At 44.3% G+C, this 16,562-nt stretch overlaps 1 protein-coding gene across 5 annotated transcripts in view; it reads left to right on the forward strand.

Moving 5' to 3' along the window:
- The window catches only part of ALS2CL (ALS2 C-terminal like), a 57,595-nt gene that overhangs the window by 25,705 nt on the left and 15,328 nt on the right, over window positions 1-16,562 (forward strand). For all 5 annotated transcript variants that reach the window (XM_069859147.1, XM_069859148.1, XM_069859152.1 and 2 more), the window contains exons 4-15: window positions 560-625; window positions 1,347-1,512; window positions 2,041-2,169; window positions 2,481-2,600; window positions 4,673-4,749; window positions 5,164-5,230; window positions 6,582-6,778; window positions 9,900-9,965; window positions 10,680-10,778; window positions 12,062-12,220; window positions 13,091-13,202; window positions 14,729-14,806. In XM_069859147.1, coding sequence (XP_069715248.1) covers window positions 560-625; window positions 1,347-1,512; window positions 2,041-2,169; window positions 2,481-2,600; window positions 4,673-4,749; window positions 5,164-5,230; window positions 6,582-6,778; window positions 9,900-9,965; window positions 10,680-10,778; window positions 12,062-12,220; window positions 13,091-13,202; window positions 14,729-14,806 — 1,336 coding nt within the window. The remainder of the gene's footprint in view (window positions 1-559; window positions 626-1,346; window positions 1,513-2,040; window positions 2,170-2,480; window positions 2,601-4,672; window positions 4,750-5,163; window positions 5,231-6,581; window positions 6,779-9,899; window positions 9,966-10,679; window positions 10,779-12,061; window positions 12,221-13,090; window positions 13,203-14,728; window positions 14,807-16,562) is intronic.

The raw sequence follows: 16,562 nt of genomic DNA on the forward strand, positions 1-16,562 counted from the left end.
AAAATGCTCTATTTGCTGAGAAAATATAGCTCGATCTCCCTCTAGTGTGAGATGAGATGCACTGGTGCAGGGCACCTCGATTTGAATTTACTATCAGTAATACAGACCTGATACTTCAGCCAGCAGGAATTCATAGATCTGAAGTTGATCTCTTAAGCTCAGCCTTTGCAGATTTGCTTTCCAGGACAGTTGCACAAGTTTACTTCTGCTTATAACAAATGCCAGGGTGATTTTAACTTCCTGTAATGATACCAACGCAAAAGTCGTCAAGGCAGTTAAACCAAGGAGTTGGCCAAGGGCAAGAAAGGGGAGTGAGCCAAGGTGGGAGGTACAGTAGCTACATCTCTCTGGCTTCCTTGGAAAGGTGGACCTGACATGGCATTTTCAAGCAAGTTTAGAATCATAGAATGATTTGGGTTGGAAGGGACCATGAAGTCCATCTAGTCCAGCCTCCCACCCACATTCTTCCCTCTTCACTCAAACTTTGTAGTTAATTAGCATCTCTAACTCAGCTTGTGTTTGTGTGTGTGTGTGTGTTTGTTTTTTTTCTTACCAACAGATATTTCGTCACTTTTGCAAACTACGTTGTAGTCCATGGCTTTGAACATGCCACAAAGAGCAAAAGGTGAGTGAGCGGAAAAATGCTTGTTGATGCGGCTGCTAGGAACACAATGCTATTGGATGGGTTAACACACTAAACTGGAGTGAGCAGCACTGAACACTGCACCTTAGAGTGATTTCTGTTTCGTGGTCCAGGAGCCTGTCCTCTACCCAAGCCATACTGGCTACTCTTGCCACCTTCTGAGATCACAGCAGGAGCTGTTGAAAGGTGCCCTCTGCAGATCTCTCTCCATCTCTTTCTAGCCACACACAACTCCTTTTGTGGGAGAAGCAGCTTGTGAATTTGAGGGTTCAAATAAGAGGTGGGACCTGAGGAAGGATTCTGTGGCAATCTGGGAGGAAATTCCCACTACTTGTCCCAGATGTCGTCAGTGTCTCATGGATGCAGCAAACAAAAGCTTGAGCAGATTCACAGCCACTTCATCTGAATCACCCTCTGGGTCTGCAAACCATGAAAGTCCTGCTATATTCCATGTATCTGTGGGTGTAGTTCCTATTCACAAGGACCACTGGGACAGAAACTGGAAGCATAGAGCTTTTCTTTGTATCATTTCTTTATTTTTGTGTGGTTGATGTGCAAATATACTTGCAGTCTGTTTTTTCCTACTCTTTCTAATATTTCCATACCCTTACTGGGAGTGAGGTAGAACATAAAGTTTGGAAGGTAGAAGAGTGGCAATTTGAAGAAAAACTAATTAACGAAGCTCTAATTCACTATCTTGCAGTGAGGCTTGGAAGCATCATAAGACAGTGCTGAAGGAATTTCTCACAGAATTCACCTCCGAGACATCCATGTCACTGGCCTTGTACACAGTTCTCCACAAACCTATCCGGGATCACATTGAGCAATACACGCTGCTCCTTACCAAGCTGAATGAGGTTCTCAAAGAGGTAGGAAGATTTACATGATGTTATTTGACTGGCTTATGCTAAAACCTTATGCAGGGCTTTGTGGTAGTGTCATTGAATCCAAAGCTGGCTGGAGATAAATGATTTTCAGTGGACGGCTTGTGTGATAGTAACTGGCACCGGTGGAGTGCAGCCCACCTGAAAGTCTTGAAGCAATGAACAGTGGCCACCCCAGCATGGTACAAGCTACTCATTGTGCCACGCTCATTGTAAAGGATTTCTTCTTAATATCTCATCTAAATATCCCCTCTTTCAGCTTAAAACCATCACCCCTTGTCCTATTACCGCACCTCCTGATAAAGAGCCCCTCCTCAACTTTTCTGCAGGCCCCCTTTAGATACTGGACGGATGGTCTAATATCTCCCTGGAGCTTTCTCTTCTGCAGTCTAAGCAAACCCAACTCCTTCAGCCTCTCAGTCTGCTGAGGGTTTTCTGCAGCTGGAGCCCAGAGAGCAGATGTCCTGCATGGCCATGCCTAAACGTTGCTCAACTTATGCTTTCTTTTATCAGGGCTCTGAAAAGGACATGGTTACCAGCACCATCAAGGAATATGTGAAGCTGGAGTCTTTCATCAGCCAAGTCCTGGATGAAGCTTGTTTTACCAAGTCCTTATGGAAATCCTTGAGCTACAAATTCACAGTGAGCAATGGATGTAGAAAATGGTTTGACTGGGAGCTCTTTTGGAAGTCTTGCATTTCTGCTTATGCGTGGAGGAAATTTAATATAGCTAAAGCATTTGAGGCTTGGTTTGGAAGCCAACAGAGCAGGACAGTGTAGAAGCCTTGGTGAAATCATATTGACACTAGGTACTTTAGAATTTGAGTTCTGCTGTTGCTGATGGCTTGTGCTATGAGGTCAGATAGGCTCTGGAGGAGCTGCTGCCTTGGTTGTATGTTGTCTCATAAATCCTGAGGTTTCCTGATACTAGACCTCTGCGGTTCCCTCTGCAGGACATGCTCTGTGTACCTGAAAGGAGGCTGCTGGAGGACAGCAAAAACCTTCCCATCTCTGCCAGCACAAACCGATCAGACCGGATCTTGCTCTTTGATGATGTCCTTGTTGTGATTCAAGTGAGTCTTCAGTCTTTTAGATGGATTGGAAGGGAAGCGCAGATAAATGACGGTAAAATCCAGGTTCCTTTGGTGTTGAAGATGCCGCAGAGCTTGGCTGTTGGCAAAACCTTGTCTCGCATCTGTGCAGCTGTGGCTTGCACTGGAGAGTAAGAGAAAGCATGATGAAGAAGGAGTAAAGAACCATCCACATAACATTTTTCCCAGCAAATATGTACTATCCAATCACCACAGGCACTTTTCTAGTAACCCAAGCCCATGCCTGCATATGAATCTGTTTAGTTTTGTCCTTGCTTATTCAAAAGGGCCTGATGGGTCAAAGATATACTCATGCATAGGGCTAAATATGATCTTTTATGGTTGACTCTGATAGTGGCATGGGAGCAGAAGTTGCAGGTGTTGTTGGGGCTATTTCAGGTAACTAGGGCCTGGGTATGGGGCAGGCAGGGAGTGCCTACAACCATGGATAGCTAGATGAATAATACGTTTTCAAAGCTGTTCTGCAGCATGTTAAATAAGTCTGGTTTGGCTTGTTCTGACTGACAGCTTTTGTAATCTAGCATGGCTCTCCTCATGTGCATCTCTCTCTGCTTGCTCTTTAGTCGAGTGCCAGCCCCTCGGGTGTCCAAACACATGATCGCCTTGTGAGCTGATAGATCTTACAGGCTCTTCCAAACACGAGTTTTTATGGTAACGCTGGGTAGTCCTACGCAGCTTGCAGGGTCTAGGCCTGAGGAAATAGGGTGATGATTATCTCATCCAACTTTACAAAGTAGATTTCTTGGCACTGTAGTGATCTTGCTGTGAGCAAGTGCCCTCCAGCTCCATTTATAGTCAGGGGAGAGAAACATGCACTGTCTGGGTGTGGTTCCTCTGACCTACCTCTTTTGGATGCCAAAATTAGGATGAGTTGAATCACGTCCTCTGCTCCATAGACTAAGACAAGAGCACAGGGTAACCAGCTCACACAGAGATGTAGACTTTATAGACATCTCTGTTCAGTCAGCGGTTGCCACCCACTGTGTCTCATCTGCTGCTATAACTGTTATTGAGGCTTGTGGACTGGGATTCATAGAATCATACGATCACCAGGTTGGAAAAGACCCACTGGATCACCGAGTCCAACCATTCCTATCAAATACTAAACCATGTCCCTCAGCATCTCATCTACCCGTCCCTTAAATGTGGCTCAGGGAAGGTGACTCAACCACCTCCCTGGGCAGCCTGTTCCAGTGCCCAATGACCCTTTCCGTGAAAATTTTTTTCCTAATGTCCAGCCTAAACCTCCCCTGGTGGAGCTTGAGGCCGTTCCCTCTCGTCCTGTCCCCTGTCCCTTGGGAGAAGAGGCCAGCACCCTCCTCTCCACTTGCTTTTGGGTAGTTGTAGAGAGCAATGAGCTCGGAGAGAACTGCTGATGAGGGCTCTGGTCCTGGAAAACTGAAGCTCCCTCCCTTCCCAGTCTCCCAAATCTGGTAGGTTACATTAATGATTAACTCATGGTGAACTCCGGAGTGGTAGTACATATCCTTGGTCAACCACATCCTCACAGACAGTAGCTTTGTAGTGAGCACCTGGACTTTAGAAGGAAGAAGTAATATTAAGTGCAGTCTTTACCTAATATTTCAACCATTTCAGTTTCTTCTATATGGGGTGACTCCTTAAGGGCTGTACCTGTGGGCTGCTACGTGGCTGTGTCATCTGGAGTGCAGATCCAAGGTAGATCATAAGCAAAACTAGGGCTTGCTGAGTGCCAGGGATGCTTTGGGAGTGTTGCCATGCAACACAGAAGAAACTCGTGTAGAGATAAGTGGAGTCTGAGGCCAATTACTGTTAGTTGCATCCATGGCGTTACAGTCCATCACTCAAGTGGTAACCCAAGAACTTCCTTCCTTCTCCTACATTTCTTCAGTGTCCTAGGTCTGTCATTTTAGTGTGGAATAAACATGTGGACCACAAAAGAGGGAATTTACAGTGCTGCCAATCTTGATCTGCTGTTCTACTGGAGCTGCAGAGTGGGGGCAAAGTGTGATGTTTACATCAATAACAGGAACATCTTCTCCCTTTTGTTCCAGGGAAACAGCTTTCAGAGTTTTGATCTGAAGCTTGTGTGGGTAGATGAAAACTGCAGGGAGAAATCGGCTCCAGGACTGTAAGTGAAAAATTTCCACTTGGAGTTAAAAAAAAAACCCAAACTACCCCAAAGTGTTTAACTTGATTGTGCAACCTAGAAAATGATTCAAACTTTGTCCCACCTACTTTCCCTACAGTGGGATTGGTTCCGGGCTATGGGTAACTGCAGAACCTCTCAGATTGGATCACAGAAGCTTGAACTTGCATTGCTTGCATTTTCTGGTGCCTTGAAATCAATCAATAATAAAATGAGATAGTTTTGGCTGCAGACCTAGCAAACAAACATGACTTGACTGACTGGTATCTTTTCAGAAGGAAAAACAGACTGCAAAACACTGTTAGCTTTTGAAGAGGAATCAGAAGAGCAGGAACTGCTGTTTGACTGAGGAATGTTGTTTTTTTCATAGTGTCTGTAATTTCTTTTGCTTCACAGGTATGTCCTCCGCATTATAACCCCAGAAGAAACGTTCTTTCTCTCTGCAAAAGACCCGCAGATAAAGGTTAGCACTGGGCAGGGACTTCCTCTTCCACCTGAACTACTGTGCATCAAGTTCTGAAATAGGGGGAGTGGCACGGAGGGGTTGGCAGCTCTGTAGTGGGGACAGAATATTGACTGCTGAGTGGAAGCTGAAATTTCATTACCAGGATTTCAGCTTCCTGCTCAGAAGACAGATGAGTGTTCTGTGTCTTTTCCATTTTTTAAGTAATTAAAGCAGAATTACAAGCAGTGTGGGGCTTTTTTCACCCACTGTGAAGCCAATACCTTATTAGAATCATGGCATCACTAGGTTGGAAAAGACCTTTGAGCTCATCAAGTTCAACTGTTGCTGTCCACTACTAAATCGTATCCCTGAGCACTTTGTCTGCTAATCTTTTAAATACCTCCAGGGATGATGACTCGACCACCTCCTGGGGCAGCCTGTTCCTAGGGAACATAAGATGGGCAGGGATCTTAGAATCAGAGAGTGCCAGGTTGGAAGGGATCTCAAGGAACACCTGGTCCAACCCTTTTAGGTGACCTATAGTTTAAATGAGATGGCCCAGCATCCGAAGTGTCCAGTGTAGAGGAATCTACCACTTCCCTGGGGAGATTATTCTAATGTTTAACTGTTCTCATGGTGAAAAATCTACTTCTGGAATCCAATCAGAATCTCCCCATGCGTAACTTATACCTATTCCAAATTGTCTTTTCTATGTGACTCCTTGTAAAAAGGGAGTCTCCATCCACTTGGTAGAAACCCTTTATGTACTGGTGCATGGTAATAAGGTCTCCCCTAAGCCTCACAAGGCTGAACAAATGCAGTTCCCTCAGCTTTAGTATGTGTGGTGGGTTTCCTAGTCCTACAGTTGTCTTAGTGGCACAATTCTGGACCCTCTCCAGCCTGTCCACATCTTTTTTGTATAGCAAGGACCAAAATTGAAGACAGTATAGTGTCATGCAGAGTGGGATAATGACTTCTTTATCTCTGCTGGTGATATCTTAGACCACTGATGATAGATGAAAAATATCCAGGCGTAGGAAGCGATCTACCCTGGGCAGTACTGTATGCTGCAGAGGTAGGGGCAGCACAGTCCCATCAACATGGTCCTAAGCCAAGGCCAATTGGAGGTGATAAGAGTCAGGCTTAGATGACATGGAAGTGTTGAACACTAGTGCAATATACAATCTACAGGACACAAGATAACACCTCCTGTTGATGCTGTAGATGAACCATAACTCACCAGCTCAGCCAGCTGAACAACACAGAATTGATGGGAACCCTACTGTTTCTTGCTGCTTCTCTAGATGCATCCCTCGTTGGGAGCTATTTTGCTTTCTTCACTCCAGCACTCCTCTTCCTCTGCCCCCAGGCTGTTTGGCAGTGGAAGCTGAACCAGGCTGTCCGCCAGGCGCTGAACGGGAAGCGAGATTTCCCACTGTGGGGCGAGACTGGTGAAGGGAACGAGCCCCCATCCCGCCGCTTCTTCACCTACGTTTTCAGGCTGGAGGGCAAGTTCAAGAGCGCAACCTACGAGGGCGAGTGGCACTGGGGAAAGCCGCATGGCAAGTAAGGAGCCCTTTTTGCCCCTTTCCTAAGCAAGAACATGCAAGGATGACCCTGCTGTCTCTGTGTAGCGTTTGTTGGATGCAGTGGATGTGCAAGTGGAGGCATAGGTGCCTCAGAGAGGCTATGGACATGCACTGATCCATCCCTTGCCAAGGGCTTGGACCACAGATTCTGGGCTGGTGATCTCCTTGGGTGTGCCAGCCTCTCCTGTTCCTGCCTCACGTGTTTCTGGTATTGAGAACAGGTTCAGAGAGCAGTTGGGACACATTTGCTCGCTAATGAGGGCTTGGTCAAAACATGACTCCTGACATGAGATCTATTGTATTGTAGATGTCCCACTAGCGATACTGGTCTGTGTAATAAATTGTAGAGGCCTGTCCCTAATAATGTGGTAATGAAAACAGTGATGGTGCTGCATTGGTTTATGCCTGTAATTAGGACTTAGACTTAAGCTAATATTTAGTTCCAAGATCTCAGCCTGAGGCATAAAACGTTACCATCATGATGACAAAAAAAACACCAACAAAACCCCTTTGCTTGTGAGTGAGGAAAAAGTTTTATCCTGTGCTATCAAAGTGTGCTTTAATATCAAAACTATTTGTAAAGGAATTAAAAAAAAAAAAAGAGAAGTCGATAAATACAAAAGTACTCAAATGTGTTTCTTGGGAACTTAAATACTGTTTGCTAAATCACAGAATCATAGAATGGTCTGTGTTAGAAGGGACCATGAATGTCATCCAGTTCAACCCTCCTGCAGTGAGCAGGGACATCTTCAACTAAATCGGGTTGCTCAGAGCCCCATCCAACCTGACCTTGAGTGTTTCCCCTTGTTCTCTTGCTACAGGCTCTGCTCAAGAATTTTTCCTCATCTTATAAGCCCCCTTTCAGTATTGAGAATCTGCAATAAGGTCTCCCTGGATTCTTCTCTTCTCCAAGTTGAACAGCCCCAACTCTCTCAGCCTCTCTTCATAGGGGAGTTATTCCAGGGCTTTGAACATTTTTGTGACCTCCTCTGGACTTGTTCCAACAGGTCCATGTCCTTCCTGTGCTGAGGGCTCCAGACCTGGATGCAATATTCCAGGTGTGGTCTCACCAGAGCAGAGTAGAGAGGCAGAATCATCTCCCTCAACCTGCTGGCCACACTTCTTTTGATGCATCCCAGGATACAGTTGGCTGAGATTTATGGTCCAACTGAAGTTTAAGAGTAAGCTCTGCCAGAAGAGAATGGTCTATAAGTCAAAGGTTAAATGGTCCCAGCAAAAATCTCTCTGACATAGGATAGAGCACAGTCTCTGTTTTTGTGGAGAAATATGAAATATGACCAACCTCAGACACCAAAACAAGCTGGTCTGGAAGTTTTATACTTCTTGAGTTTTACACCGTTTGTTTGCACATGGTATTGAAGCAAAACAAGGTGTAAAGGCTTGGTTTGAAAGAGACTTAAAATACTGAGAATAGCCAAAATTAAAAGCTTAATCCTGAATTTTCTGTGGAAGAAATTGTACCTTGTCCTAGAATAGGATGAAAAAGGTGTTTGGATTATAGCTATGCCTGAGGCTGTCCTTTCACATCATCTGCACCTTGCCCAGCACCTGCACTCTCTAAAAGAGATCTGAAAACCTCTGTGCTGACACAGAGGAACAAATCCCTCTCCTTGCTCTTTGTCTCCTCCTGTCTCGGAGTTGGAGAAATGAGGTTAATAAACACGTCCGCTCCTTCAGATTAAATGACTTGAGTGAGGCATCCCAGGAAATTTGTTGCAGAAATAAGTGACTTCAAGTGCTTGTAAATGCCTGGACTTTTAATTGCTTAATTACTAGGCAGTCCTTCCCACTGATGAAATTGGTCTTCTGTGTGGCGTGCTGCTAATACGAGGTTACAGAGCAGCAAGGCTGGTTTTCATGGCTTGCCCACCTCTGAGGGAGAGAGTGGCATGGCAAAGCATGTGTGTGGGAAGCTGCAGCAGCATGAATTGAGGCTCTTCAGCAAAAGCATGTGCATTCTTCACTACATCGGTTCTCCTGATGACCTGGTGTAGGGGAAGGAGATAACTTCCAGTGAAAAGTAGCTTAAACCATCCTCATGGCTAGAGCAGGCATTCTCTCCAGCTTGCTCTCCTTTACTAGCATTCATGCTAGCTAAGTAAAAGGAGATTAATTTTAAGTGGATTTAAAATACATCTGACCACTTCCCTGTAAATACCAGAGGAAGAGCCTTCACCATGACAGCGGTGAGGCACTGGCCCAGGTTGCCCAGGGAATTTGTGGTTGCCCCATCCCTGGAGGTGTTCAAGGCCAGGTTGGATGGGGCTTGGAGCCCCTGATCCAGTGGGAGGTGTCCCTGCCCATGGCAGGGGGGTTGGAACTGGATGATCTTTAAGGTCCCTTCTGACCCCAACTATTTTGTGGCTCTCATGGAGGTGTTTACATCAACAGCCTCTGTGAAAGTCAAAATAACGTGTCATGGTTTTGGTACTGCACCATCTTCTGTTGTCTCTGGTTGCAAGTTAGCTGTGTCTGGGATGATGCAAGAATTAAAACAGTGAGTGGGAGATGTACAGGGAGGGAAATGCATTCACAACTGGGCACAGCCATGCAGTAATTTGACCATTGCATTGACCATTCCAGCCTTGTTGCTATGTTGTTAATTTATGTAATCATTTCTACAACACCCACAAAAAACAGATGGAAAGATGTGATCCCTTTAGGCCAGTGCTTGTCTCTTTTGCTTTCATAGTGCCTGGCACAATGAAGTTCTGGACTATGGTGTCATTATGCTGTCGATGGGGAGGTGCCATGCTGGAACTTCAGCTCACTTAATCACATGTTGCACTGCAATTACGAAAAAGATCACATGCAAGGTCCTAAATGGATGACCCAGCAACTCTACAAAAGGCTTTTGAGATTAGGGAACTTGGAAGAGGGTTCTCCTCTTTCATGCCAGTATTAAATCCTAACAGTGCAAACCAAGATCCTAGAGATGCTTGCAGAATTTCTGTGTCTCTGTTCCCTGAGAAGATATTTTGACGTTAGTGATGTCTAGGTTGCACCTTGATACCTTCTGTTGCATCTCTGAATGTTGCTGGTGATCTCCCTTGTGTAACACTTGCTTTGATTTGCAGGGGGACACTGAAGTGGCATGATGGACGCAACCATGTTGGAGATTTCAAAGAGGGCTTGGAGCATGGGTAAGCCTTAAAATCCAGGGTGTTTCTTGCTTTCCAAATAAGCTAAGAAATGGCTCTTCCCGGAGGCACAGAGATATTGGGGTCTGTAGAGGGATTCTATTCATCATTACAGCTCAATTAATCTGACCTATTTTAGATACCTGGCTTAAGGTTAAGTAGATTGCAACCTGGAGTGAGTGGATAGGGAGCGTGCACAATGCCAGTTTCAGAGGCAAGCATCTCTTCAGCTGGATGAATCTAACCCCAGACCCCTAAATCTAGGTGTATTTATTCATGTGAAATACCTTGGAAAAGTTAAGTTGTAAATCTTTAAAAACTCTCCTAAAGAGGAAGTTTTCAAGGGAAAGAAACCATACCATGAAATTCAAACATCTATTTTTATAAAACTATCTGAAAATAAGATTTTCAGATTTCTCATTTCTACATGAGTTCCAGAATGTGTTAGATTTTTAAAGAGGGAAAACGTCTTGTAATTTGTGTCGGGTAGTTGCAGAGAGCGATGAGGTCTTCCCTCAGCCTCCTTTTCTCCAGGCTAAACAATCCCAGTTCCCTCAGCTGCTCCTCATAAGACTTGCTCTCCAGACCCTTCACCAGCTTCATTGCCCTTCTCTGGACCCTCAGCTTGGGCTGAGGGAGGTCCTTAGTTTTTAAACTTCATCTGGTACAACTGAATCACCTTTTGCCATGCTGACCTGTGCTATATGCACCTTGTAGGTTTGGGATATGCCTTGTCCCACGCCAATCTGAAGACCGATACGACTGCTACAAGTGTCACTGGTACGAGGGCAAGATGAGAGGCTATGGAATCTGTGAGTAAGTAAAACCCAAAGTGGGCCTCTGGGGACTTCATGTACTTAATGTTCTAACCTCACTATGGGAACAAAGACTTCATCACAGTGTGAAAACCCAGGGTAACTCAGGTGCCAGCAGCTTTTGCTTTGGAGGTGAGCAGTATGGCTTTTTCACAAGCCCCTGAGTCTTGCAAGCGTTAGAATAGTAAGAGCTTCTCCACAAGCTATGACCATTGTAACTACCTGAGACAGCATCCTCTGTACCCAATAGGTAAGGATATAATTTTGCATTCATGCTTGTGGTTGCAGAGCAGAGAATATGCATGGTTTGCCATTAGCCCTGGCTTGGTGGGAGCCCACAGCTCCCCTGGCCATGTGCTATTTGGACTAAACCTTGTATAGAGTAGTTCCTTCACGATGGATGGGTTTGTTGGTTTGTTGGTCTGGGAGTCATAACCATTATCCCAAATTGCTGAAGGGCCCTGGTTCCTCTAGCTGGGTTTTTTTTTGCTTACTCAAATTCTGAGCTTCAACTTAGAGCTTAAGTTAAGAAATAGAGTTTGAGGTTTTCTTATTTACTCATCAAAACACTTCTGGAGTCAGTCATTTGCACACACGCGTCTCAAAGTGCTGCTGGGAGTCTGGATGGATCTTTCCTGCTGTTTACTGTGGGATGGACCATCTTCCTTCCTTCTTACAATCTGCTTGTTGTGCTCCTTATTGATGAATCAAACTCAGAGGACAGAACATGGAGAAACGTCTAGGGAACTTGGGACCAACTGAGCAGTGTTGTGGTAGTGTCTCTGGTGTCAAATGTGAGAGCGTGTTGATAATTATGGATGAGAGCTCTGCTTGGCATAAGTGCTTTCTCTGTTGTAGATCTGCTGGCCAGCATGGATGAAGCTAAGAGGAACTCTTCTCAGGGGGATGAGCCCAGGAGAAGGGGTGGTTGGCGAGTGTAGAAAGGTGAAGGCAGATCTGGCTTCCTCTTTGATCCTATCTACTCCCACTCTGGATTTATCAGTGGTCACTGTAGTGTGGATGATGAGAGGACAAGGACTGAGTGACAACTCCTAGGACAATTACAAGCCTTGGATAATGTTGAAAGCTGACTGTGGAGTGAATATTTTGGGTGTGCATATTCCTAACAGTGAACAACTACAGGCTCTGTCAGTCAAACAAGATCTATCAGTCATCAGTTTGGAATATTTAGGAGGGAGATGAGCCTAATCTACTCACTTTCCTGGCTTCCTCCTTCAACAGTAGTTATCAAATAGTCACAGTCTTCTGTCTCTCTCCCTGCAGGTATGGGAATGATATGGTCTACAAAGGTTACTTTAAAAACAACGTGCGTCAAGGGTTTGGGATACTGGAGAACCACTCAGCTGAGCATCCCTTTAAGTACACAGGACAATGGGAAAATGACAAGAAGAATGGATATGGAGTCTGGGAAGATAAAGATAGGTAAAGGTGGTATAGATCGGGGCTGGCTTTAGGTAACTGCTCGATTTTTTGATCTGGTGACAGGGTAAACCTTCATGTTTTGGTGGGAGGGAGGGGGGATGTATTCAAGCTGTGCTATAAGTATTGAACTCCCAAGGAAGCCTTGCATGAATTGAGTTTGTGCAGTACATCTGGTATTTGTGCTGCATACAGCATTATATCAGGTAAAATCGGCCTCAGTTAGTGGTAAATCAAGTTGACTAAGACCTAATAAAATATGGAAAAATATAGAATCAGAGATTCACAGAACATTAAGGTTGGCAAAGACCTCTAAGATCAACAAATCCAGCAGCAGCAGCCTAACACCACCGTGACTACTAAACCATGTCCCATAATGCCACATCTACAGGTTTTTTTAGCATCACCTGGGAAGGAGGCTCCACCACTTCCCTGGGCAGCCTGTGTCAATGTTTGACCACTCTCTCAGTAAAGAATTTTTTTCCTAATATCCAATCTGAACCTCCCCTGGCACAATTTGCAGCCTTTTCCTCTCATCCCATCACTTGTTACTTAGGAGAAGGGACCAACACTCACCTCGCCACAACCTCCTTTCAGGGAGGTGTAGAGAGCAATGAGGTCTCTCCTCAGCTTCCTCTTCTCCAGGCTAAACAATCCCAGTTCCCTCAGCTTCATAAGGCTTGTTCTCCAGACCCTTCCCCAGCTTCGTGGCCCTCCTCTGGATGTACTCCAGCCCCTCAAGGTCTTTCCTGTACTGAGAGGCTCAAAATTGAATGCCGGATTTAAAGTTCATCCTCATCAGTGCTGAATATAGTGGCACAATCACTTCCCTGCTCCTGCTGGCTGAATAATTTGTTTTCTGTTGCATTCTAGAGGGGAGAGATACATAGGGACATGGCTCGATGATCACAAGCATGGACAAGGCATTGTAGTAACGCAGTCAGGTGTCTGCTATCAAAGAACATTTCATGCTGATAAAATGGTGGTGAGTATCCATTTTCAGTGAACTTTCTATTTCGGTAGGACATGGAACTCCCCATGGAGGGGAAGATTAATGTTTCACTTCATTATCAGTCTTTGAAGGAAAATAGAAAGCAAGGGAACTTAAACTTGTATATTTGACCACAGTGATACTTTTAAGAACAAGGCCTAGATGAAGTCTTGTTTCTTATCATCTTCCTGAGGTGCAGGTAGGAACTAGAAAGGCTAATGTATTCATAGAATCCTAGAATTTTGGGGGTTTCAAGGGACCTCAAAGATCATCCAGTTTCAACTTGCTCATGCTAAGATGTGTTATGGGTCTGGCTGTTTGACTACCAGCTCAGAATTATAGACCAGAACTCAATATATTAAGCGCTGCGTAGTGACATATGAAACTCAATCTGTCTTTGAGATTGTTGAGTCTTTACCTTTCCAGTGTGAGCTTGCCTATAACAAACCGTCTGACCGGCTCATTGAAAGTTTAGATGTTGTTGTGGAAAGCAAAAATGATTGGCACTGCTAAGGCTGGCTTGGAAATAAAAGCATTTCTTCTCATGAAAAATACGCACTTAAAAAAACAAACAACCCCTTCCCCACTCACCAAATTAGGACAAAATGTTTAGCATGGAAACTTGGTCAGAAGGGCTTTTCATAAAAACTCCATCCGCAAGGAACCAAAATAAAGCTGTCTTTTAGTCTGCCAGCTGCCAAAGGCTCCTTTAACTTCACAAGGCTTCCGGGTGGGGAGCAGTCACTTCAGTTTTCCTAGTGGAAAATTGGTAAAGCCAAGAAGCTTCCCTTGGAAACCTTTTATTTTTGCCAGAAAGGGCGCTTTCCATCAAGAAAACCATTCCAGCGGGAAATGTGTTACAGCTCTAAAAGTGACCACATTTTCTGGTTGGGATGGGTACGTGTAAACCCTCAGACCAAATTATGGGCTAAACCCCACCAAGAAGAATGTTTCTTCATTGGTATAAGTCATCCTGTGCCTGTTCTGCATCTTGGTGCTCCTTCCCTGAAACAGGTGCTACTGTAAGCAGCTGTGGGTGTTGGGAGGTAATGGAAAGAGTCATTTTATGAATGCTTAGGAGCAGCTCATTAAAACCCTGTTGACTGGACAACAAAGCCAATTCTATATAACAGCCTCCTTCCTCTTAATCGTCTTGCAAAGCACGACAGTATTGGCTACAATCACCTAAAAAGTCACAGGATTGGGAGGGCCATGAATTTGACTTATTTGGCAATTCTTGGTGGCTGTTCTTAAATGAGGAACTTGCCTTTTGTTCCACGTTCTAGGGAAATGAAGTTATTAACACTGTTTAAAGCCTCTTGACTATCTGATATTTCTCCTCTGTGCTGTGATGCCTTAGAGTTTATCTCTAGAGCACCTCTTTGCTTTTTTCTTGAGCTTTGCAATAACATCTCAGATCTGCAGCCCATAAATAGTCCAAGCTAGTGACTGGTTATAGATGAACTTGAGTAGTTAGGTAGTTAATGTCACGAATTCACAACTTCTGCTTTCAAATGAAGGGTTCTGGGATTCTACTCTTGGAAGATGACTCTGTGTATGAAGGGAACTTCACGGAAGATCTAACGTTTGTTGGAAAGGTGAGCACTTCTTTCATCTCAGCCTTTCTGTACAATTGCTTGCTTTGTAGAAAAGCTAGTGGATTAATGGAATGGTTTGGGTTGCAAGGGACCTTGAAGATCATCTAAGTCCAACCCCCCCTGCCAAAGGAAGGGACACCTTCTACTATATTAGGTTGCTCAAAGCCCCATCCAACCTGGCCTTGGATGCCTCCAGCAATGAGACATCCACAACTTCTCTGTGAAACCTGTGCCAATGCCTCATCACCCTCACAGTAAAAAATTTCTTCCTAATCTTCAAAGATTAATCTTCAAAGTTCCTATCCACCTGTTCCCCTTCCCTCAGTCTCACAGAAAATAACATTTTCCTGTTATGAGTCTCATTCACAGAAGAAAGGCTGAAGCTGAGAGACTTCAAGAAGCTGGGAGCTTTGTGCATTGCTTTAGTTTTTATTGTGTGATTTACATTGAAGGTTTTGGGGTTTTTTTCATTTGTGGGACATTTTTGTCTGTGCTTCACAGCTGCAGTTGAGATACTATTGCATCCTTAGAACAAGTGCTTTAGCTTTTGTAGTGATTGGTAACACAGGAAACGATGTAGAAAACAAATAGACTTGAAGTACAAGCACAGTACTGATGTAACCGAGATGTTTACGTAGCTGAGGGATCGTGGAAGCTTCATTTTGCAATCTGGACACTGCACTGACACGTTCAACATTTTGCGGTTGATCTTTAACAGAAATATCTGGTCAAAATATTCACAGAGTGTCTTGTTGCAGGGAAAACTAGTCCTCCAGCTTGTTACAGAAATCTGAGAGGAAGTGGGTGGTTAGATCAGACTGGGTGGATGTCAAGATGGTATTGATTGCAGATGAGCCCTGTCATTTACTGACTTGCAATGGGAAGAAGAGTTTATCATGATCTTCTTAGAAGTCTTTTGAGGAGCAGCAGAGGGACCCGGGGTTGTTTAGCCTAGAGAAAAGGAGGCTGAGGGGAGAACATATCACTGTCTCCACCTACCTGAAAGGAGGTTGTAATGAAGTGGGTATTGCTGTCCTCTCCCAAGTAACACGAGATAGGACAAGAGGAAATGGCCTCAAGGTGCACCAGGGCTAGTTCAGGTTAGATATCAGGAAAAAACTCTTCACTGAAAGGGTTCTCAGGTGCTTGCAGAGGCTGCCTAGGGTAGTGGTTGAGTTTCCATCCCTGGAGGTGTTTAGAAGATGGGTAGATGAGGTGCTCAGGGATATAGTTTTGTCGTGGAGATGTATGGTTGGACTTCATGATATCAAAGGGCTTTTCCAACCAAAGGATTCTATGATTCTCCAGCCAGAAGACTTAATGTGGATTTTGTGCTGACCAATTGTGTTGCTTAGATAAAGCTTCCTCCAGAATTAGTGTTTATTTTGAGTAGTTAGTCTAAAAAATTCTGTTCTTTTTCTAAACATGGTGTGAATCCTGCTTTAGCGATGAGGATTTCAGGCTTGTATTCAAATCCAGGATAGTTACAATATTGTTTGGCTTTAGAGTTGATTTAATTAAAACTTCTAAGTTTGAGTCGAGCTACTGCATGTCTTCTGTATTTGCCTCAGAGAATTTAAGGTTTTTCTTGGTAGCACCAAACACATTTTGGAAGTGTTTATGGTGAATATCATATGATTACCCCTGTCTGTGAGGTCAAACTTGCTTCTGCTTTTAACAAGCAAAGGAAAAACAGAAGAGAAATTGAAGTTTCATGTGTTCACACTCGGTTAAAAATAACTACTGTCAAATTTAA

Source organism: Phaenicophaeus curvirostris, chromosome 6 (assembly GCF_032191515.1).
Source record: "Phaenicophaeus curvirostris isolate KB17595 chromosome 6, BPBGC_Pcur_1.0, whole genome shotgun sequence".
NCBI lineage: Eukaryota > Metazoa > Chordata > Aves > Cuculiformes > Cuculidae > Phaenicophaeus > Phaenicophaeus curvirostris.